This window comes from Odontesthes bonariensis, chromosome 15 (assembly GCF_027942865.1).
Source record: "Odontesthes bonariensis isolate fOdoBon6 chromosome 15, fOdoBon6.hap1, whole genome shotgun sequence".
Classification (NCBI taxonomy): Eukaryota; Metazoa; Chordata; class Actinopteri; order Atheriniformes; family Atherinopsidae; genus Odontesthes; species Odontesthes bonariensis.
In genome coordinates, this window is record NC_134520.1 from 27,012,333 (window position 1) to 27,035,412 (window position 23,080).

Sequence of the window (23,080 nt, forward strand, 5' to 3'; positions counted from 1 at the left end):
TATTCGCTTCCTTTTTTTCTATGATTTTTTAATAATGATCATCCTCACTAAATAAAATACAAATTATTATTATTAAGCAGTAATACTAAGTGTTCAAAGGTTGAAAAAAAAATAATAAAAACCTTGCTGTAGTGTAAGACCGGGTCAGGGGAAACAACTACACCGTTTCCTCCGTGACAAAAAACGGAGGAAATGATGGGAGATTAAGGTCAGAAGGAAGGACTGGAAAGCAACAGATTTCTCCGTGTTGTGTGAGGTAAATGTCATTTTTTTCTCTGACCTTTGGTAACAATTACTTCAAAAAATGAAGTCATAATAGTATTAATATATATACCATGCTCTCAAAAACTCCTGACACCGCTTAAGAAATGAATTAAGTTTGAAGTTATTCTAGCCTTATGCTAACCTGTAGCTAGTTAGAAAATTAGCAGCTACTGTCATAACAACAGTAACTCGGATGCAATATAACAGCTACTGTGAAAACCACTTGTGCATTTAATTCATGTCGATGTAGACAGCCACATTTCGGTAACACATAACTTTGCCTCAGTTACTAAGTTATTACTGCTATCGCGCTAATGTTATGGTCCTTTATTCCCGCGGTTTACATCTTACTGAAACTCACGTCCATAGCCTCATCCCATACTGTCAATCGCGTTATCATTTTCTTATGTATTTGGCAAAGAAACTGCAACTTTGTGAAGAATTCAGTAGTTAGTCATGAACATTTTCGCTTCAAGATAAGCTGGGGAACAATAGTCTGTTAAGGAGGGGAGAAAGGAGAGAAGGGCGAAGAAGGGAGGGGGAAAGAAAGAAAGACGAAGAAGAAAGCGGCTGATCCCAGAGTTGCGAGTTCGATCCCACCAGTCGCATATTATGTTTTAATGAAACGGCTCAAACTATAGTATTGTTTTAAAGTATGTATAATGTATATAAAGTATGTTTATTTTCTAAAGCACTTTCTGAGTGAAGTGAGTGATAAATTGTTCCTAGTTTATGCATAAAATTATTACTAATATTTCAGAATCAATAGCAGCTCATATTTATTCACAGTAAAAGATCACAGACCTTATCTGTTTTTAAAGAACCAAATATTTATTTGTCAACAACAAAAAGAGTGAATTAAACAATTTTTTAACCTAAAAAAACTAAAAACTGTGAACAATCTTAGCATTTACTTTACAAATTTACAAATTTTAAACAGTTGGACTTTGTACACAATTACAACAACAAAAAACATGTAGTATCATCACTAAATAAAATAAATAACCCTCTGTGAAATAAATTAAAAGATTGAGAGGTCTGAAACAGCAGTAACTATACAATAAAAAAAAGTTTGTAAATGCTAAAAAAGTATAAATGAGTACACACTTGTGGCTTCTTTTTAATTTCTTCCAGCCACTGCTCTTTAGTTAGAGTTTCACTAGAGGGACAGTAAATTTGCCCTCTATATTGGCTGTGTCCTGTTGCAGCAATTCTGAACTGCCCGCATTTTTTGCACGTGTTGTGCAAAACTTTGCGGGTCAGTTTCCGGGGTGCTCTATTAGGGTGAGTGGAGCCTGCTATGGGAGCCGGAGCAGGGGCCAAAGGAGGGACCAAAACAGGAGCCAGAGCAGCAGCCAGAGGAGGAACCAAAACAGGAGCCAGAGCAGGAGCCAGAGCAGGAGCCAGAGGAGGAACCAAAACAGGAGCCAGAGCAGGAGCCAGAGCAGGAGCCAGAGGAGGGGCCAGAGGAGGGGCCAGAGGAGGAGTGGCAGAGAACGTCCAAAAACTCTGTGTCTGTAAAGTAGTGGGGACAACATGAACCTGAGGCCTTTTGGGTGGAGCAGGGAGAAGCTGCCGCTGTCCTGGTGGATTTGTATCATCTGTAAATTTTAGCTTTCTTTTTAATTTGGCCTGTCCCACAGTGTTAGGTGGTAAACTGTAAATATGTGTTGGTTCTGAATGTGGTATGGCATAATGGGGACGTATACTTTATTAATGTGAATTCCAGGTATGCCTGTGACACACGTGTCATTCGCCTGATGCGGGATCGGACTCAGGGCAACAGCTCTGCACGGCTGTTAAAACAGCTGAAAGAAAACCACGGGGAGGAATGGCTGGATAGGTTGGGGCACTATTTTGAAGAGTGCTCTAACTTTGTTAATCGGCCCAGCCTGTTCCCAGTTGTGTGCCAGGAGCCCCCAGAGCCCGCTGACGTCCCCACTGCTCGCTGGCTGCTGTCTGTGTATGGCAGAGACATCCTGTCACGCATAGACCACATCAAGGCCAGCCTCACATCCACCTTGGGCACCATCTTAAAGTTGGACTCCACCAAAAAGGTGAGTAATAATGTAATGATAATAACAATTATAATTATCATCATCATTATTATTATCATATGCTCCTAGAAAAACTACTTTGTAATGTGAGAGTATTAAATACACTAATTTAAAAAGGTTTGGTAGATCACACTCATTTTTTCTAATTTCACAAACAACTAAACTTGTTTCATTCTAATTATTTGTGAAATGTTTATTGTATAAAGTGCATAAAAAATGCAATGAAATCTATAGCATACAGTGGTTTCTAATGACAAGACAAACTGTGAGATTTAACATCACATTTTTAATTGTAGATCACAAAGAAGCTGGCAGGACACAGCAAAGGAACGGCCCTGTGGGTGTCTTCTGTGGGCAACGAGCTGGGCCAAATCTTAAATAGTGTCCTGACTGTGCAGGAGGGTCCAGGACTGGACAGGATGGCTGCTGGCCTGATGGAGCGGTACCGCCAGGCTGCGGTTGCACCTCCCAAGGTGCTTTATGTGGACTGTGGCTGCTGTATAACTGAGGGGCTGAGCAAGCTGCAGGCCAGGTTAGGGGAGTGGCCAGATCTCCACATACGACTTGACATTTGGCATTTCATGCGGCGGCTGGCTGTGGGATGTACGACAGATGCTCATCCCCTGTATCCTGCTTTCATGAGGGCCCTGTCCTCGTGCATCTTTGAGTGGGATGCAGGGGACCTCGACCTCCTCCGGAGATCAAAAACAAAGCAGCTCCAGCAAGAACAGAGACCTGGTATAACCAGATCCATGGTGGACAGCCATATAACAAAAAAAGAGTTGAGTACTTTCTGCCGTAGGAGGACTCGGGGAGAGGAATCAACTCTTGTGCAACTAGAACGGCTGCTGGAGGAGCTAAGGGGTCCAAAAGGGAGAGACCTGATGGGTGTTCCTCTGCTGGATGAAGTGAGGATGGATCACATCTGGCGTGTGCAAAAACGGCACATAAAATGCATCCAGGATGTTCCAGGGATTCCGTTGTACACTGAAGTAGGCAGCAGGAACAAGAGTGGCATCAAGCTCACCAGCTACCGCTGTGCCAGAGGATCAACATCGCTGGAGTCATTTCACTGCCATTTGAACAGGTTTATTCCTGGTAAGTCACTCTCTACATGATTACACCTCTTAGCTGGATTTGATATCAAAACTGGATCAACAAGCAATTTGGATATTAATGGCATGTTGCCTAGATTTAACATTCTCCTCACTGCTGTTCTCCTCGTTTGGGTCTGTGGAGGTTTAACGCCGTGTTACCACTACATCTTTTATCCTTTTAATTGAGATGGTTTTGTGTTTGAAACAACGCTCTTATTTTTTTTGTCTGTAAAAAAAAATAAAAAAGGCTTCTCACATATAGCCATCAATTAACCATAAATTTCCCAAGTTTTATTCTGTATTAAAGTTTGAATTTGAATTAATTTGATTTCATTGAATTATGATTGTATGCCAATGAATTGAATATAATAGGCTCGAATTGAACTGTATCTTTGAAATGCCTTGAGATAACATTTGCTGTGATTTGGCACTAATGAAATTAAACTGAATTGAATTGAACTAAATTGCTTTCATGTCACAGTCAGACCTATCTTTCCCTATTCATTCCTGAGCCCGCTCAACCACTCCAGCTAAGAGGTGCACTCTGTCGTCTCAGCTGACTGAAGGTGTCGTAAAGTGTTGAGTTTGAATGTTGCATTTACAAACAGTAACAACTATTTTTGCTGTATAGATTAAGATTAACATATTTTACAAACCAGTGTCGCTTTAACACCTGATCTGACTGAAACAAAGGAGCAAAATGAAATGTTGGGAATACTCACCCAATCAGAAATGTTCAGTGCTGGTCATTTTTAGACGAGGTGCTGAACATGAAAATTGAATGAGAGTGCTGTCGAGTCAAAATCCAAAAATCTGTATGATTCTGTGGAGTAGAAAACACTGTTGGCTATACTCGTGCGTATCATATTTGTAACTGAGATAAATTGTGAAAAACTAGAGTTACTTAATGTCTATAATTCCCCTTTAGTCTTTGAATGAGACCGAGCAGGAATTATTCAGAGCTTTTGTATCACTACCTTGTTATACTTTTGTGAAAAATATGATATTCATTTCATTTTATGATCATTGTATTGTAGCCATACAAATTAGATGATGACAATTTTGAGTACTCTGTCAGATTTATAGCACTTTGATTTTAAGGTTTTGAGTTTAAGACACTGTGATTTTCTTTTGTTTTATAGTGAAACCAAGTCCTCCAGTCAACCTTTCAAACCATCAAACCCATGAGGGAGAACTCATTGTCTCCTGGGACAAACCATCAGACTTTCTGTCTGGCCCACTGAGATATGAGGTCCGATACTCCTCCAATACTACTCATTCAACCTGGCAGGTAGATACTCACCTGTTGCAAACCAAGGGAGTTGTATATGTGTGTCTGTTTGTGGTAATTTCCCTTTTCCCTTGAACCTGTAAGGACCAAGGGACAAGTCATTGAACAACTGCAGTCCTATAAAAATCTGGGGACAATCATTGACTCGAGCCTAAACTTTAAAGAGAACTGCAAAGCTGTGAGCAGGAAGGGACACCAGCGGCTGTTCTGTCTGAGGCTGCGGCTACACGAAAACGAAACAAGGTTTTTTTTGAAAACGGGTACGAAAATTCTTGCGACCACACGGCAACGCGCTGCTGTAAAGACTCAGGTCCAGACGAAAACGGATGAAAACGATGAAACGATGCAGTACACACGCCACTGTGTCACGCCACGCTGTGAGACAATAGAGAAGTGTTAAAATTGGCTCACGAAGTCAACGTTTGACTGACGCAAAAATGTTTTAGCTGTAACAATGGAAACGAAACGAGGCCGTTTTCAAACTTTCCCATTATGGAACCCGTTCTCAAAAACTATCGTTTTGGGGTAGTGGGAACGCCGGCTCCGTGTGGCCGCGACAGCGAAACGATAAGAAAAAGTATCGTTTACAGTGAAAAACGTTTTCGTGTAGCCGCAGCCTGAGGAAGTTGTCCCATTTCCACATTGATAGGACCATGATGACACTGTTTTATCATGCTTTTATCGAATCTATTTGAACCTTTTCACTTGCATCATGGTTCGGAAACTTGTCCCTAAAAGAAAGGCGTTCACTCAACCAGATTATTAAATGGTCAGGTCGGTTGATTGGGGAAACACAGCTGGGCTTGGAGTCGCTGTACGCACTTTACTGCGGAGATCTATTTTACAATTTATTTATTAATGAATTCTTTTTATAGAAACCCTGAGCCTGGTTTCAACCTTTATTTATTGTTCCTTGCCTTGTGGGCAATATCTACTTTTATCCTGTTCAGTGAGCATTGTGAGTACTTGCCATGTCTGTCTTTGTATTGTCTTGACCTGTCCTCTGTCAAATTAATGTCTGTTAATAAGGTGCGGGAGATGCCTTCTCCTATTTTCTGCAGAACAGATCTACCTACGGGGACTAATAAAGTCAACTGAACTGAACTTCTCTTACTCCAGGTGGTGTCTACTTTTGGAAAGCCCAAGCTGTCTCTGGATCTGAAGCCCAACCTAAACTACACCATCCAAGTTCGCTGCTCTGGCCTGGCCGAGCCTCCTATGTGGAGCGAGTGGAGCAAGCCACACAACATCCTACTGAACAGTAAGAGGAGCAATTTCCTTCTTTACATGGAGACAGATAATTCAAAGAAATGTAGGCTTTTTCCCTGATAAACATTGGGGAGCTTCAAATTTTTGTTTTCTGTGTTATGAATGAAGTCACTCAGTGTAATTCTGCCCTGTTTTTGAGTCATTGTTTATAAATGTCTGGAGATCCACACTCTTTAACAAGGGGTTTAAGGCTCCACTTGGAAGAACTCTACTGGTTCATTAAATTGATCAGAAAACCACTGACATCCAACTCTGACTTACAAAAGAGGGCTACTTTCACGAGTTGCTCTGTTTCAGAGAGCATTGTATGGCTCTAAAATATGGGAGTGAAATGACACTCTAACTGTTTTGTTTTAAAGAGACACTGTAAGCTGTAAATAAAAACATAATTCAGCGATTGTAAATTTTATAATCTGATCTTTTCTTCACAAGAAGCCAAAGAAAACGTATCAAATGATGAAACTGAGATATTCTACTATTACATGAAACATATTAGCTCATTTTGAATTTAATGGCAGCAACACATCTTAAAGTGTTGAGACAGCAGCAATAAAGCTGGTACTAAAAAGAAATGATTGCAGAATCTCTTATAAGTGAAGATAGGCAGGGGCTGCTATCATCCAAATAACTTTTGTCTACAAAGTATGGAGATATTTCAGAGTAATGTTCCTCAAAGTAAAATTGCAAAGACATTTAATAATCCATCATTGACAGTACATAATATCATCAAAAGAATCAGAGAATCTGGAGAGAATCTCTTTCCAACTCTTCAAAGAAAGATTACGCTGTTGGCCTAAAACAGAAACTTCTTTGCATACTTCAAGAGTGCACATGCAGTACATTCATTTGATAAAATAGGCTACACAATTGTAACTCATCAGATCTACCTGTGCTGTCACGATGTGGCAGTGATATTGATGAGCTTTTATTTTATGCTATTATATATTGAATGAGTAAGAAATCTATTTGTTAGTTAGGGTTGTTATGCCAGATATGTGGAAGATACCCTGGAAACGTGGAACCTCGTTAGCAGCTCAGGCCCTAGGTGGCTGCAGTGGAACTCTAATTTTCCATTTGCAATCTTTGCATTTCTTTATTGTTTCTGAGTTTTAATTTATAGTTCCTTTAAAGTCTTTAAACACTTGATGTGAAACTCGTGGATTTATAGTTAATTTATTGGTGGAATTATTGTAATGTATGTTAAAACAATAGGATAACAACCAGATGGGAGTGGGTTCCCTGTTATATTTGAAGAAAAAAGATCAATCAAAACCTGAACTTCATAACACGATTATAGAAATATATCCTGGCATAAATAAAGGTTATTTCTGAGGGCCTCATAAAAAGTAAGAAGTGAGATATTACAGCAAAGTGCTATGTGTGGAGAAAGGACGATATAGTATTCCAGCATAAGAACCTTATCCCATGTGTGAAACATTTTGGTGAGACTAAAGCTTTGGGCCTACTGTGTATCTATGAAAGATACTGGACCCCTGGATCTAAACATCTCTGTACCTTTAACTGAACATTTGCAATGCTCAGCAGCTGAGAGTTGTCTTAACTCAAATGAGTTTCACAACTTCTTTAAAGTGCCAGTTGGAAATTCTCCAAAAACAGAAAAAAAAAATAGATTAAGGACTTTGGGGATGAGTGATACTTTTGGACGCCGTGTTCCCTTGCCCGGACGCGGGTTACCGGGGCCTCCCCCTGGAGCCAGGCCCAGGGGTGGGGCCCGCCGGCGAGCGCCTGGTGGCCGGGTCTGTGCCCGTGGGGCTCGGTCGGGCACAGCCCGAAGAAACAACACGGGTCCCCCTTCCTATGGGCTCACCACCCGTGGGAGGGGCCATGGGGGTCGGGTGCAGTGTGAGCTGGGCGGCAGCCGAAGGCAGGGACCTTGGCGGTCTGATCCTCGGCTACTGAAGCTGGCTCTTGGGACGTGGAACGTCACCTCTCTGCTGGGGAAGGAGCCTGAGCTGGTGCGCGAGGCTGAGCGGTTCCGGCTAGATATAGTCGGACTCACCTCGACGCATGGCTTGGGCTCCGGAACCAGCCTCCTCGAGAGGGGTTGGACTCTCTTTCACTCTGGAGTTGCCCGCGGTGAGAGGCGTAGAGCAGGTGTGGGCATACTTATTGCCCCCCGGCTGTGCGCCTGTACATTGGGGTTTACCCCGGTAGACGAGAGGGTAGCCTCCCTCCGCCTTAGGGTGGGGGGACGGGTCCTGACTGTTGTTTGTGCTTATGCACCGAACGGCAGTTCGGAGTACCCACCCTTTTTGGAGTCCCTGGAGGAGGCACTAGAGAGTGCTCCTCCGGGAGACTCCCTCGTCCTGCTGGGGGACTTCAATGCTCACGTGGGCAATGACAGTGAGACCTGGAGGGGCGTGATTGGGAGGAACGGCCCCCCCGATCTGAATCAGAGTGGTGTTTTGTTGTTGGACTTCTGTGCTCGTCACGGATTGTCCATAACGAACACCATGTTCAGGCATAAGGGTGTCCATATGTGCACTTGGCACCAGGACACCCTAGGCCGCAGCTCGATGATCGACTTTGTAGTCGTATCGTCGGACTTGCGGCCGTATGTCCTGGACACTCGGGTGAAGAGAGGGGCGGAGCTGTCAACTGATCACCACCTGGTGGTGAGTTGGCTCCGCTGGTGGGGGAGGAAGCCGGTCAGACCTGGCAGGCCCAAACGTATTGTGAGGGTCTGCTGGGAACGGCTGGCGGAATCCCCTGTAAGGAGGAGTTTCAACTCCCACCTCCGGCAGAGCTTCAACCATGTCCCGGGGGAGGTGGGGGACATTGAGCCCGAATGGGCCATGTTCCGTGCCTCCATTGTTGAGGCGGCCGACCGGAGCTGTGGCCGCAAGGTGGTCGGTGCCTGTCGTGGCGGCAATCCCCGAACCCGCTGGTGGACCCCAGTGGTGAGGGAGGCCGTCAAGCTGAAGAAGGAGTCCTATCGGGCCTTTTTGGCCAGTGGGACTCTGGAAGCAGCTGATGGGTACCGGCAGGCCAAGCGGAACGCAGCCTCGGCGGTTGCTGAGGCAAAAACTCGGGCTTGGGAGGAGTTCGGGGAGGCCATGGAGAACGATTTCCGGACGGCCTCGAGGAGATTCTGGTCCACCATTCGGCGGCTCAGGGGGGGGAAGCGGTGCACCGTCAACACCGTGTATGGTGAGGGCGGGGCTCTGCTGACTTCAACTAGGGACGTCGTGAGTCGGTGGGGGGAATACTTCGAGGGCCTCCTCAATCCTACCGACACGCCTTCCGATGAGGAAGCAGAGTTGGGGAGCTCGGACGTGGGACCTCCCATTTCTGGGGCTGAGGTTGCCGAGGTGGTCAAAAAACTCCTCGGTGGCAAGGCCCCGGGAGTGGATGAGGTCCGTCCTGAGTTCCTCAAGGCTCTGGATGTTGTGGGGCTGTCTTGGTTGACACGCCTCTGCAGCATCGCGTGGACATCGGGGGCAGTGCCTCTGGACTGGCAGATCGGGGTGGTGGTCCCCCTCTTTAAAAAGGGGGACCGGAGGGTGTGTTCCAACTATAGGGGGATCACACTCCTCAGCCTCCCTGGTAAGGTCTTTTCGGGGGTACTGGAGAGGAGGATCCGCCGGATAGTCGAATCTCGGATTCAGGAGGTGCAGTGTGGTTTTCGTCCTGGCTGTGGAACAGTGGACCAGCTCTATACCCTCCACAGGATCCTGGAGGGAGCATGGGAGTTCGCCCGACCGGTCTACATGTGTTTTGTGGACTTGGAGAAGGCGTTCGACCGTGTCCCTCGGGGACTCTTGTGGGGGGTGCTCCGGGAGTATGGAGTGCCGGACTCCTTGATATGGGCTGTTCGGTCTCTGTATGACCGGTGTCAGAGTTTGGTCCGCATTGCCGGCAGTAAGTCGGACATGTTTCCTGTGAGGGTTGGACTCCGTCAGGGCTGCCCTTTGTCACCGATTCTGTTCATAATTTTTATGGACAAAATTTCTAGGCGCAGCCAGGGCGTTGAGGGGGTCCGGTTTGGCGACCTCAGAATCGGGTCTCTGCTTTTTGCGGACGATTTGGTTCTGTTGGCGTCGTCGGGCCGTGACCTTCAGCTCTCACTGGAGCGGTTCGCAGCCGAGTGTGAAGCGGCTGGGATGACCATCAGCACCTCCAAATCTGAGACCATGGTCTTCGGCCGGAAAAGGGTGGAATGCTCTCTCCGGGTCGGGAATGAGATCCTTCCCCAAGTGGAGGAGTTCAAGTATCTCGGGGTCTTGTTCACGAGTGAGGGACGAATGGAGCAGGAGATTGACAGACGGATCGGTGCGGCGTCTGCAGTGATGCGGGCTCTGCACCGGCCCGTCGTGGTGAAGAAGGAGCTGAGCCAGAAGGCGAAGCTCTCGATTTACCGGTCGATCTATGTTCCTACCCTCACCTATGGTCACGAGCTGTGGGTAGTGACCGAAAGAACGAGATCGCGAATACAAGCGGCCGAAATGAGTTTCCTCCGCAGGGTGGCTGGGCTCTCCCTTAGAGACAGGGTGAGAAGCTCGGTCATCCGGGAGGGGCTCGGAGTAGAACCGCTGCTCCTCCGCATCGAGAGGAGTCAGATGAGGTGGCTCGGGCATCTTGTGAGAATGCCTCCTGGACGCCTCCCCGGTGAGGTGTTCCGGGCCCGTCCCACTGGGAGGAGACCCCGGGGAAGACCCAGGACACGTTGGAGAGACTATGTCTCTCGGCTGGCCTGGGAACGCCTCGGGGTCCCCCCAGAGGAGCTGGAGGAAGTGGCCGGGGACAGGGACGTCTGGGTCTCTCTGCTCAAGCTGCTGCCCCCGCGACCCGATCCCTGGACCAGCGGAAGATAATGGATGGATGGATGGATGGACTTTGGGGGTGTGAAGTTCTAGCTGTCAGAAAAGTTTTGGTGTAGTACAACAAAACAAGAATAACACACCGCACCCTTTACACAGAAGTACTCGCACATGTTTCTGTTCTGCCAGTATTAGCAGAACAGTGAGCTCTCTTCAGATGATAGTTGACTGCATGATATTCCACACCATCTGACAAAGAAAACACTTTTTTTTATTCCATTGAGGTTTCTAGTTTTTTTTTTTTGGTGAAAATCTAAATGGAAACTAGGTGAAATATAATGAGTCAGGTCTTACTTTACATCTCTTATATTTCTTCTGACATTTATCCAGCTTCTTTTCAAAACATGTCTTGATTGCTGGAAACCAAAATGAGGAGGAGATATGCTGGTCCTTACAGAAAGAAACATTTGTATATTTATTTTCTGTGTGCAGCTGTGAGCTACATCCCTGAAACAGCTGTGGCACTACCAGGGGAATATGTAACAGTGTATTGTGTGTTCAACGACCACAGCAGCAACGCCAGCATGGCCATGTGGACGCTCAACCTCCACCAGCCACTTAATCACAGTCAGTACTACCCAGTCAACCAATGGGTAAGAAAAAATAATGTGTTTTTCTGATAACCAGTAAGCTCAATGACTTTCCTTTGATTTAATTATTTTTTTTAAAAAGCAGCTCTTGTAAATATATATATATTATTTACTATTTTACCTATAACAGGTCAGCAAGATTACAGTGCGTGCTCCAGAGACTGGAATATACGACCTGCTGACATGCGCACCGGAGTTGACCTTTCCTTATCCTTACAGCAAGATCTATGTGGAAGGTGAGTTTTGTTGCACAAATAAAATCAAAACTGAATAGCATTCAGTTAATGACTAATACAGCTACAATTTACTCAACTCAACTTAACTTTATCTATAAAGCCTTTTAACACAGCCGTGGCTGAAACAAAGTGCTGTACAACACGAAATACAAGGCATAAAACACATTTAGAAGAAAGGAATGCATAGTTTATTTTCAGTGGCTGGAAGCCAATTCTCTCTGCAAGCAAACAAAAAAAGGAAATAAGGTGGGAACATGTCACAACTCAACAATGGGAGCCAAAATCATCCGAGGCAACCTTTGGTGAAGTTTGTTTCATCACTGCTAATTGTAACTACTTTTCGCTCTGTTTTTCAGGGGCTTTCATTGATATAAAGTGCACAACCAGTGGGGACATCGATGCTATGGTTTGCAAGTGGAGCAACAAAGAGAGGATTAAACTCAAATTTCAATCCAAGTAAAGCAGCATTTTCAACTTTCTCTGTAGTGAAGTGTTTTTTTATGTGTAGGCATGCAGTATTGTTTATGAAACCCTTTGCAAACATTAAGGACTTAATGTGCTGAAAACATGGAAATGCCTGAACACGGAGCACCGGACACATCCTGGAAATACTACAAATCCTGTGCAATCCTGTGCTTCCTGAGGTGATACCAGGACATTTTCATTTAGCACTTAACTTTATGTCACTGTTATCAGCGTGTCTGACCTCAAGAAAAACAACAAGAAAGAATATATGAATTTGACCTACATTCTGCTGTCTGGACATAAGAGGAAATGTTTTAACCCTTAACCCTTGATAAATTATTCTAAATCGGTAAACGAAAGGGTTTGTTGCTGTTATTTAGACTGTGCCTGAAAGTCTCCACTTAGTAGTAAATGGAAATGTGTTATACGCTTCATATGTCTTTGGGTTTGTTATTTTTTAGGCTAATGGCAGCTAAAAAGAGACAATTTATCGTGTCTTACTGTAGCTTTCACCATTTTGATGCTATTGTTTTGGCAAAATCTGCCCACCAACAAAGACAGATGGACAGCGTACTAAAGAGGTGCTTTGTGATAGTCTGTTTAGTCTATTTTCCTACAATTCATCTGTCCAGGACCACATTTTACTGTGATGCACTTGCACACACATAACAGTTCCAGCTTTGTCACTCCAGCTGGTTAACAATTGTGTTACAAATTTAAGAAGCAAAGAAGTAAGGAGTTTCTGTTGCTAAGCAGTCATCCTAGAATCACTCCTGAAGAAGCACACTAACATTTTGGTGCTAAAGTGAGACTTAAGTTGAAATAAATGAGAACTATCTTTTAATTTTTGCTTGTGGGCATCTGATGCTATGTCTCATCTACAGCGGTTTTAATCCCACTGGTGGGGAGAAGACATAAGACCAAGAATAACATGACTTGTCTTGTTTTTTGTTATTTATTCTTGGCAGGTGGGCTGTCATGCCATGCAAGGAAATGAAGGAAAGGGAGAGAGCTGGTGAGAATGTTGGGGTGATGGGACCTCCTTGCATGGAGGTCAGATCCACTCAGAAAACCTGCACCATCCAGCCTCTGAATCTAGCCTGCTACAAACTGTGGTTGGAGATGCCATCTGCATTGGGTCTCATCACATCCAAACCTCTCTTCCTGTCACCTTTAGATCATGGTGAGCGTGATGTGGGGAGCACATCTTTAGAAGTATTGCAGAAGTCATTATTAGTTCATATGCACTGGGTCCCTTGGGTGCATTTAAAAATTTTGGCTATTTGAGAAATATCGATCTCCTTCTGTTAGTTAAGATCAATTTTCCACGTTAAGTATTTGCAGTAAAAGAGACAAGTCATTTGACTTTATGACTGAATTGAGAAATATTTTCTTTTATATTAGCTCCAAACATGTTCATTGGATGTTCTACAGCAACTGTGATACTGTCCTACATATTGTAGATACTCAAACCTGAAACCCTATGCTTTTCCTTGCACCCCAATACAGTGAAACCTCACACACCTACGAACGTTAGGGCGCTGAGCAAGAGCAGTGGAGTCATGACGGTAACTTGGAAGCATCCACCTCTGCCGGTCCAGGGCGTCCAGTGTGAGTTTCGGTACTGCTTGTCATCCAATGAGAGAGATGAGTGGAAGGTGAGTTTGTCACAATGATTAACCATCAAAGGCTTTTACTGAAATTTTGGCCATGTGGCAGTATGGACTGCTTGCCGCTCTCCAGAATGAATTATTCTCCACCCAGTATAGATTTGAAATGAAATATTTTGTAATTGCAAAACGGAACGCTCATTTATTGTTGCTCATTTGAACACGACTCAAACTGATCTTTCCAAAATGTTTTTCTTTTTTTTTTAGGTATGTAATTACACTATAGGGATCAAGAATTGCTCAATTCCATTTTCAATGTTCCTGTTGAAGCTGAACAAAAGGAACAAACATAATGACTGAGCTTCAGATAGCTTTAATTACAATAGACTTCAGATTATACTTTTTTTTTGTCTCCCTGCCGAAGTAGAGGCATAAGAATGCTGTTGCTTGTCTGCAAGCTTACACAAACTAACCAGCAAAATTTCATAAAATGTGCATAGTGGGCAATGGAATATCGCAAAACATTTTGGCTTTGATCCAAATCATACCAGTCATCTATTTAAAAGTGCTAAAGATGTATTGTCCCCATGCCAATCTTACTTCTATTTGTGATATTTGTCATTTTTCAAAATGATCTCTAAAAACGTTGTATCTGCAGGTCCAGAGTTCAGTGCGGGATCCTTGGGGAGAAGTTGTGATACCAGACATATGCCAGGAGTACATGGTTCAAGTACGCTGCAAGCACATCAGTGGGAAAGGCTACTGGAGTGATTGGAGTAAATTTGTAAAGTCCACACCTCTTAACAGCAAAGGTAAGGACATTTCATTCCCAATCTAAACTTCAAAAAGCATTCACTTTGACAGATGCAGTTTCATTTGAATGTAAAAAGTCACATCACAACTTTACATATCTGCTCTAGCGGAAAAAGGTACACATAAATACCATAATCTTATCTTAAGGGTATAAACGGAGGGCAAAAATCTATTTAATGTTCAATGATTGGTCTCCTCAGCTCCTGAACGTGGTCCTGATTTCTGGAGAATCCGTCAAGATGACCCAGACAGAAGAAAGTCTAATGTCATTCTGCTATTTGAGGTACACAAAGAAACATTTTATGGCATATTATTAAAGACGGTGCTTGGATTTTTCAGCCTGGTCTCTATTTTCACATGTATTTTGGAGGAAATTATTGGTAATTGCAAAAATCTTTGTCATTTGATCCAGATTAAGTTAACAGCAATCACTATTCATTTCATTTGAATGGCAACCGCAGAGTAGTTGCAATCTGATTAGTAAGCTTGCCAGTTATGATTACAAACAGCTTTACTTTTCTTCATTCAGTTTCCCTGTTGTCACATTGCAGCTGTTTACTTGTTGCTGGTCATTCTTTACACCAAACCAGGACTCAGGTTGACTTTTCTTAAATTTGAATAGAAAATGAACTGATTAACTAGTATCTGTGTAGCCGAACTTGATATATCTTATCCCTCCATGTTGTGCTTTAAATTTTTGTTTATATTCAGCTCAAAATGGCATTGCCCAGCCGTCTAAAGTTGGTGAGCTTTGAAGATAGCAATGCTTTTTTTCCTAGGATTTCGGAGTATCTGGTGACTCCTACTGTGTGGATGGATTTATAATCCTGCGCCAGGCCTTGAATGGATCTGTGATGAAGATAAAGACCGATCTGGTGTCCTCCTACAGCTTTGAGTGGGATCAGGACTTCCAGACTGTGACCGTGGAGGCCTTCAATAGCATTGGCAGCTCCATTAACAACATAAACATGACGCTGGAGAAACAACCTAAACGTGAGTGAGGAATCGTACAGAAGGTTTGATCAATCACAAAGGAAGGTTGACATGTTTTTGTATGAAATACATGGAAATCTGCCCTCACCACTGTGGTCTGGAGCTGTAGGTTCTATGTTGCGGCGTCAGAATTATGCTCAAATATGAATATTTGCTTTTTGGGAAACAAACGTGTACTTGACTTGTTTTTGTTAATTGGCCACAAACTTTTATTCTTCCTTGCTTTACAACACATTGCAGAATAATATGTGGGAAAAATGGCCACTGAAGTGTATGTTTGAGATAATTTTTTTTTGTCTGTACTTGGTCAGATAAATCTATCTTTGATAATTGGCTATGTTAAACCATTGATATAAAAAAGCCCACTCTCAATCATGATCATGTAGCAGATTACATGTTGATATCTATCCTTGCAGAAAAATAGTTTGTATGAAGAGTTTCAGTCTGGAATTGGAGCACATTGCACTGAAATTACAGTAGCTAAAATGACAAATTACTTCTTTATTGCTTCCAACAGAGGACTTTGCTGGTTCTTTTTTTTTTTTATCTCAGTGCGGCCTTTGACACAATCAGTCATGAATTTGGATGAAACTGGGTTATTAATGTTGGCTGAAATCTTTTTTTAATATTTAGCTATGCTGTTATCTAAATAGTATTATTTTGGCGTTGAGTGCCGTTGTTCTAAACCTTGGGAGTTTCTTTTTTTTGTCCAAAATTTGTTTTTGATTTACATATTGAACAAGTCTCTCCATCAGCCACTTTGATTTGCAGAAAATTACCGAAATCAGAAGTGTCCAATCCCAAAGTGATGCTAAAAAACTGGTCCATGTCCTCATCACATCAAGTCTGAACTATTGTAATTCCATTTTAGTAGCAAGATTGAATTAATCTCTAATTTAGAATATATTTTAGGATACCCTAGTGTTCGTATCTGAATCAAAGCCCTAAACTGCCAATATCCTTACTGCCTTAAAGATCTTGTAGTTTCATTTGACCCCACAAAAGATGTACAATTCAGACACTTAAAAGGTGCTATAGATGTTGATTTGAAATTTCCAGCCCTGCACATGCAGATTTATCTGTAGGTATCAATGAATAAAATACGTTATATACAAAGTTATATGTTTATCAGTTGTTTAGTTTTAGATGCTGACAGGCTGAAAGCAAATGGAGAAGAAGCCTGGATAAATTGTATGTAATAAAATATCACCAGATCGGTTTCCCCTTAACTTGTCATGTGTGCGCCAACTGGAACCATGAGATTTACCCGACAGTATTGTTTCTTTTCTGCACTGCAGGACCCTGTATGCATTGGTTCCATGTGTTGGCTATAAACAGCACCTGTGTGTCTCTGTCATGGAGCTTGTTGGACAGCAGCTCTATCCCTCTGTTCATGGTGGTCCAGTGGTCCTCACAAAGGCAGCAGGGCCCTGAGGACCCTGGCCTGAGTGAACAAAAGTGGGTCAGACTGCCCTACACTGATCGCCCTGTCTATTTACAAGGTAAAACATTTTCTGCGCTGTCTTTGTGATTATTTTCTTTTCCCTTTTCACTGTTTATAGTAAGTGGTATCAGCCAAAATGACCTTGAGACATTTTGATGATAATTTCAGGAGATTTTTATGGCTATGAGGATTTTGTCTTCTACTTGTATCCCGTGTTTGCTGATGGGGAAGGAGAGCCGATGTCCACTTCAGGTGTGCTTTCTGTTCAGATTTCCATTAATATCACACGCAACACTAAACGCCAGCACTTTCATTGTATCATTAGATGTCTAATGTGTACTCTCTCCTCGTTACAGCAACCAGACGAGACCCTGAAGCCTACATTATACCATTGTTCATCTTTATACTTTGTGGGGTCCTATTTTTCAGCCTGGTTATCATGCAAAAAAAGTAAGAGCCTATTATGTCTGAAAAATGACTGCTTGTGTTTTAACATGCAGATTTTTGCAGGTTTTGATCCATGTATACCTTTGTTTCTGGTGTAAATTGAAGGGATCCAATTTGAAAACAATTAGCCTCGCATGCAAACACCTGTAAGAAATGATAAATGGGGTTAATCACTAGGTTGCAGTATAATTCGGGACACAGTGACACTGATCATGAAAAATTAGAACTGTGACATTTAACAGCTCATGAGGGTGTAATTAGAATTGATACTAGTCGATAGGAGGGGGAGGAATCATGCAACAGAAAGGAAGGAGAGAAGAGTGCTTCGATTGAGTGTTCATCCTGAATGTGTGCTATGTTTAATTTCCAGAATGAAAAAGTTAGTGTTGAAGAATGTTCCCAATCCAAAGAAATGCTCATGGGCTGAAGGTCTTAACTTCAAAAAGGTAAAACATCTTAATATGAAACTCAATGCTTGCTATTGGATGAGATGGAAATCTATAGAATGTGTAGATAGCCCGACTGAATCTGATCCTGGTCAATTAATCTGCCTTCAGCTACTCTAAAAGGTCACTAATTCATTATGGTGCCACATTAACGGCAGCTTGTTGCCGCAGCTCTTGACATATTTTGTCTTTTTCCAAAAGCTTTATCCTACAAAAAAACCCAGATTTAAAAAAAATATATATATTATTGGATTTAAATAAATTGATTTAATTAGATTGTTCAGTCTTTACCCCAAGCTAAGCCGACCAACCTCATAACATTTTACCAGGAAACATGAAACAATAAACACACTTCTCAAATTTTTAAGCTGTTTTCTTCTATGCACCAACACATGCCTTTGACCAATGTTCTGTTTTATAACAGACTTGTTTTTATCATGGAGCACTGTTGTAGATACAGTAGGTTAAGCATTTTATTACATGTTGTTTTTCAATGTTTTTTTTTTATCACCTACTTTGAAGACACAGCATAATCAAGTTTATTGAAGCACATTTACATCACAACAGCACTGTATGAGGTAGTTATTTCCACATAGTTACAGAAAACATGCGATTCATTTCTCTTGTTAATATTAAATAAAAGTTAGAGACAGTAATATACTAGGCTTTACCAAAATCTTTGTAACATCAGGGACAGTCTGTGGCATGCTGGTTCAGCTTGTTCCAGAACTCCAGCCATAAATGCCAAATATAAGTGTCAGTAATTCTGATGTACTGTCGTTACTGAAATGCAGTTGTTGTCTTTCCAGGTGGACACCTTTGAGCACTCTTTCCAACCTTTGAAAGGTCTGCAAGCTTTGCCACTGCTGCTGCCCTCTGAGAAGATTTCCAAAATCATCATCGTTGATAAAACTCAGACGGAGGACCTGATGGAAAGTGGAAGACTCCTCAGTAAAACTCCCTCCATAGCCATTAATCTGGATGCATTAATTACCTCAACCCCGAATATAAATGAAATACAACCAGTTGATCCCATAGTGGACCTGCATCAAAGTGGCACTGACACTTCTACCCAGTCTTCAGTCACATATTCCAAAGTGCTTCTCTCTGATCCAAAGCAGGACCAACAGCCCATTCATCTCCATTACAAGGATGATAGTGGTGGTTACTCCAATGATGAAGGAAATTTGTCTGCCAACAACTTGGACATTTCTGTATCTTTCTCCAGTGGAGTGAGGGGGCCAGACAGTTGTTATAGTGTGGAGATAGACAAGTCAAGGCGCTCCTGCTCCTACAACTCTGCGGAGGACATTTCTGAAACATCAGAGGAAGAAGTTAAAGGAGATGTGAAGCAAGAGAAAGATTTGTATTACCCAGCAATGGAATATCCAGCAGAAAATGAGGAGGGAGAGGAAGAGGAGCAGAGTGATCATTGTGCAAAAAGTGAGCTTCTTAAAAATGCTGTTTTGAACAGAGAGGACTGTTCTGTGGAGTCACATCTTCTTGTCAGCCCAGAGGGCTTAAGTGAGCTGTCCAGCGAGCTGCTGTTGGATTCAACTTGTGGCTTATCCCCGCTGTACCTGCCTCAGTACAGAACTGCTCCACCCACAGGGATACTCACAGCTCAAACGTAAAACAGCAAACCCCATCTCTGACATAAACCTGCATCATTGAACACTCTACATTGTGAACTACATCATGTTTACGTATTTAACAAAGTGGATCTTCTTTCTTTACTGGTCTTTAAATCCCTCATTCCACTGTGCCAAACTGCTGTTTTGTGTAATTAGTGTTACAGTTACATTTTCTGAGAAAAATCATAACTCATGCAAATCAGCAAAGAGGTGGTACAAGGAGCATCTTGGTATTCAAGAACAATCAAAAGGGCACTGGTAGCCTTTACTTGAAAGTTTATCAGGAATTTGGGCAGAAAAAGAACAGCGGATGACATTCAGCAAACTGCCTCAGTCTCAGTTCAAACTTTGACAACCTACAGCCTCCAGCTTATATATAGCTGAGCTACCTGGCACCCTGACACAGAGAAGGTTGACATGTGGTAGTATCAGATATCCTCCGGTTAAAATAATCGGCCAATTTAATAATTGGTCCCCTTACATGTAGATGTTTGGATTGAAAGAACTCCGTCTCCACTATAGATCATTTGCTCCAACTACGAGGCTTGAAAAGTCTTTTTTTGTCCTCCAACTGAATTATTTCTGTTGCGTTTAAGTAAAAGATGAAAGCGCTTCAAAGAGAATAGAGTTATGCACAGAAAGTGATGGATAAAGCCAATAATTTGGACTTCTTCAAAGCATGTTTGACTCTGAGATGGAGATCAAACTTGGATGTCTCTTTAATGCCTTTCATTTAAAGACACTTAATTCACTGCATTCATGGGCAGCTTGTGCGTGAATGTCTGCGTGGACTCATGCACCCACTTACTCAAGGAAACCTTTTTGTATTTTGTGCTGTAATGTATTTGTAACTTTGTTGTTGTCACCATGAAAGCCGGGTTGACTCACAAATCGGACTTATGAGCAGATTGGGTTCAGGGAGATTTGAGTAAAGGCGAGGTTTATTAAAAGGTTGGTGCAGCGATGAGCCCATGAGTGGATCCAGGTGAACAGGTAACTCTGAGAGGAGAGGGAGATCGTTAGCGTGAGCCGGAGACAGGGTCATTTGTGCAATTTGTGTTTTTCCTTACTGGATTAAAGAGGCTTTCCAGAACAGAGGGGAGGGTGCTGGCTGTGGTGAAGAAGGTACTGAGTCAACGGTGGGGCGAGCAGGTAAGTGTCTCGGAATCCCCGATGGAGAGCTAAATCCTTTAGCATGGAAATCCACAATGCACTGAACAGAGCAGCAGACACTAGGAGCACAAGGGAACGACTTATGTACATTGAGGTTTTTACTTGTGGAAAAAAGGGGCAGAAGTCAGCCACTGTCGCAGTTAGAACAATCCAGCCAAGAGTGGTTGCTCCTGCAGATCCTTATGAAGGCATGTTGATGAGCGTAGATGGAAAGCAGGTGCAGGAGCTGAACCAGACTCCTCCCTAGGCTTCCTGGAAAACCTGCTCAACCCCACCTAAGACCCAGAAACCAAACAAACACCACAGCCAAGCATAATCATGACAGTTGTGTATGTGTAAAATGGGATATCTATTTTTGTCTGGTCCTTGTAAATGAGAGATGCTGTTTCCTGTAGATAAAAGACAAGTCTTGTTTATTTTAATGATGAAAACTATTGTAAATATACATCACATGATTAAAAGAAATTGTTCTATAAAGATATCTTGTGTCTATTTTTTTCCATTGTGATAATAAAGTATTTATTGTGAGCATGTGTTGTTTCTTTATTAATATTCGTGGATTGTTACTGGTTATGTGACATTTAACCAAAAAGTTTTTAGTTTTTTTTTTTTATCACAAGTTTAAAATGCATTAAGACCAAGCTCCACAAATAACTTTTTGGACAGTGACCCAATTCTGTTTAGTTGTGATTTTTGTATTTTTTTTCAACCTTTCAACACTTATATAGTATTACTGCTTAATAATAATAATTTGTATTTTATTTAGTGAGGATGATCATTATTAAAAAATCATAGAAAAAAAGGAAGCGAATATAAGAGAAAAAGCAAGCACAAAAAACACTGAATATTGTTGTTCTCACTTGTAGTGATATTCTGTCACCTTATGGCTGCAACAAGTAAATGCGATCTAAAGGTATCAGGCAACAACTTGTACTGTGGGGGGGCTGGAGCCTATCCCGGCTGTCCATAGGCAGGGAACAGATCGCCAGTCCATCACAGGGCTACACGGAGACAAACGGACACGGAGACGCGCTCACATTCACTGAAATGAATTAAGTTTGAAGTTAGTCAAGCCTTATGCTAACCTGTAGCTAGTTAGAAAATTAGCAGCTACTGTCATAACAACACTAACTCGGATGCAATATAACACCTACTGTGAAAACGACTTGTGCATTTAATTCATGTCGATGTAGACAGCCACATTTCGGTAACACATAACTTTGCCTCAGTTACTAAGTTATTACTGCTATCGCGCTAATGTTATGGTCTGTTGCGTACTTCACTGTGGCTGCACGGCTGCATGGTGTGCTGATCAGAGCATGTGAACGGAGCGGAGCTGCAAAATATAGTTGGAGCATGGAGCCAGTTTTGATGAAATGCGCTCCAGTTCCGCTCCGATACTGCTCACACCACGAGTCTCGGGCATGCAGAAATCCACCCAGAATTGAGCTGTGCCCATCACAGGACTATGGTGGGAAAGCGCCCACAATGGCCTTAACCATGGCCTGAACAGGCTAACGTTATGGTTCCTTAGCTAGCTAAGTTTAGCTCGCCAACGCTAAGTCGTAGCAGTAATTAAAAGATATTAAGAAAGATACTTGGATGATAAAGTATGTTCTCTTGTTATTTATTAATAAATAAGAAAAAGGCTTAAAAAGACGTGAGCATTTTCCAGTGAATAAAATTAAAATGGTGATCAGAGCTAAGATAGACATCCAAGTTTGCACTGACTAGGATAACCCTACATGTATGTTTTCTTTTTTTTTTTTGTGTGCTTTGTGAACATTAGCAGGGGAATTTCCATGTCAGATTCACAGAGATGCCTATCTGCGAGGTGCTACAGACAGCTAGCTCCGATCACATGTATGGTCAATGGCTGCGAGCGCTATTTATAGTCCTCTCACCCTCTCTCGTTCACAGTGACGGTACCGCGGTCAACACCGCTCTATCGATACACAGCAGGGAAAAGGGAGGTGAGTAAGGTGCACAGGTGTCATCACAATGTCATTACAAGTGCATTAAAAAGATCTGTAGCCCATTTTGGGGGTAAATTTTCTCTCCCATGAGTCCTTGTTGCATTCCCGCTATGCTGATTGGTTCTGAGCTGGTCACGTGTTTCGTGGACGCCATGTTGGCTCCTCTATATTCCTAGTTCATAAAGCGATAATCACAGTGAGCTATATAAGAACACTTCAACTACATTATTAAATTATTATTAGTTGTTATGCCAATATAATGCCAAGCTGCAGTGCACATGGCTGTAGTGTAAGACCGGGTCAGGGGAAACAACTACACCGTTTCCCCCGTGACAAAAAACGGAGGAAATGATGGGAGATTAAGGTCAGAAGGAAGGACTGGAAAGCGACAGATTTCTCCGTGTTGTGTGAGGTAAATGTCATTTTTTCTCTGA

General features: G+C 42.6%; 1 protein-coding gene across 1 annotated transcript; it reads left to right on the plus strand.

Annotated features, from left to right (window-relative positions):
• Positions 1-189: 189 nt before the first annotated feature.
• On the plus strand, positions 190-21,146 carry LOC142400682 (leptin receptor-like). The gene is made up of 18 exons (XM_075485785.1): positions 190-256; positions 1,473-2,321; positions 2,618-3,419; positions 4,561-4,709; positions 5,829-5,970; positions 11,252-11,412; positions 11,540-11,645; positions 12,002-12,101; positions 13,079-13,293; positions 13,620-13,768; positions 14,379-14,532; positions 14,734-14,816; positions 15,313-15,526; positions 16,825-17,028; positions 17,139-17,222; positions 17,327-17,420; positions 17,788-17,863; positions 18,673-21,146. Exons 2-18 carry the CDS (start codon positions 2,025-2,027, stop codon positions 19,495-19,497), a joined length of 3,855 nt encoding a protein of 1,284 aa, XP_075341900.1. The 5' UTR covers positions 190-256; positions 1,473-2,024; the 3' UTR covers positions 19,498-21,146.
• Positions 21,147-23,080: the final 1,934 nt, after the last annotated feature.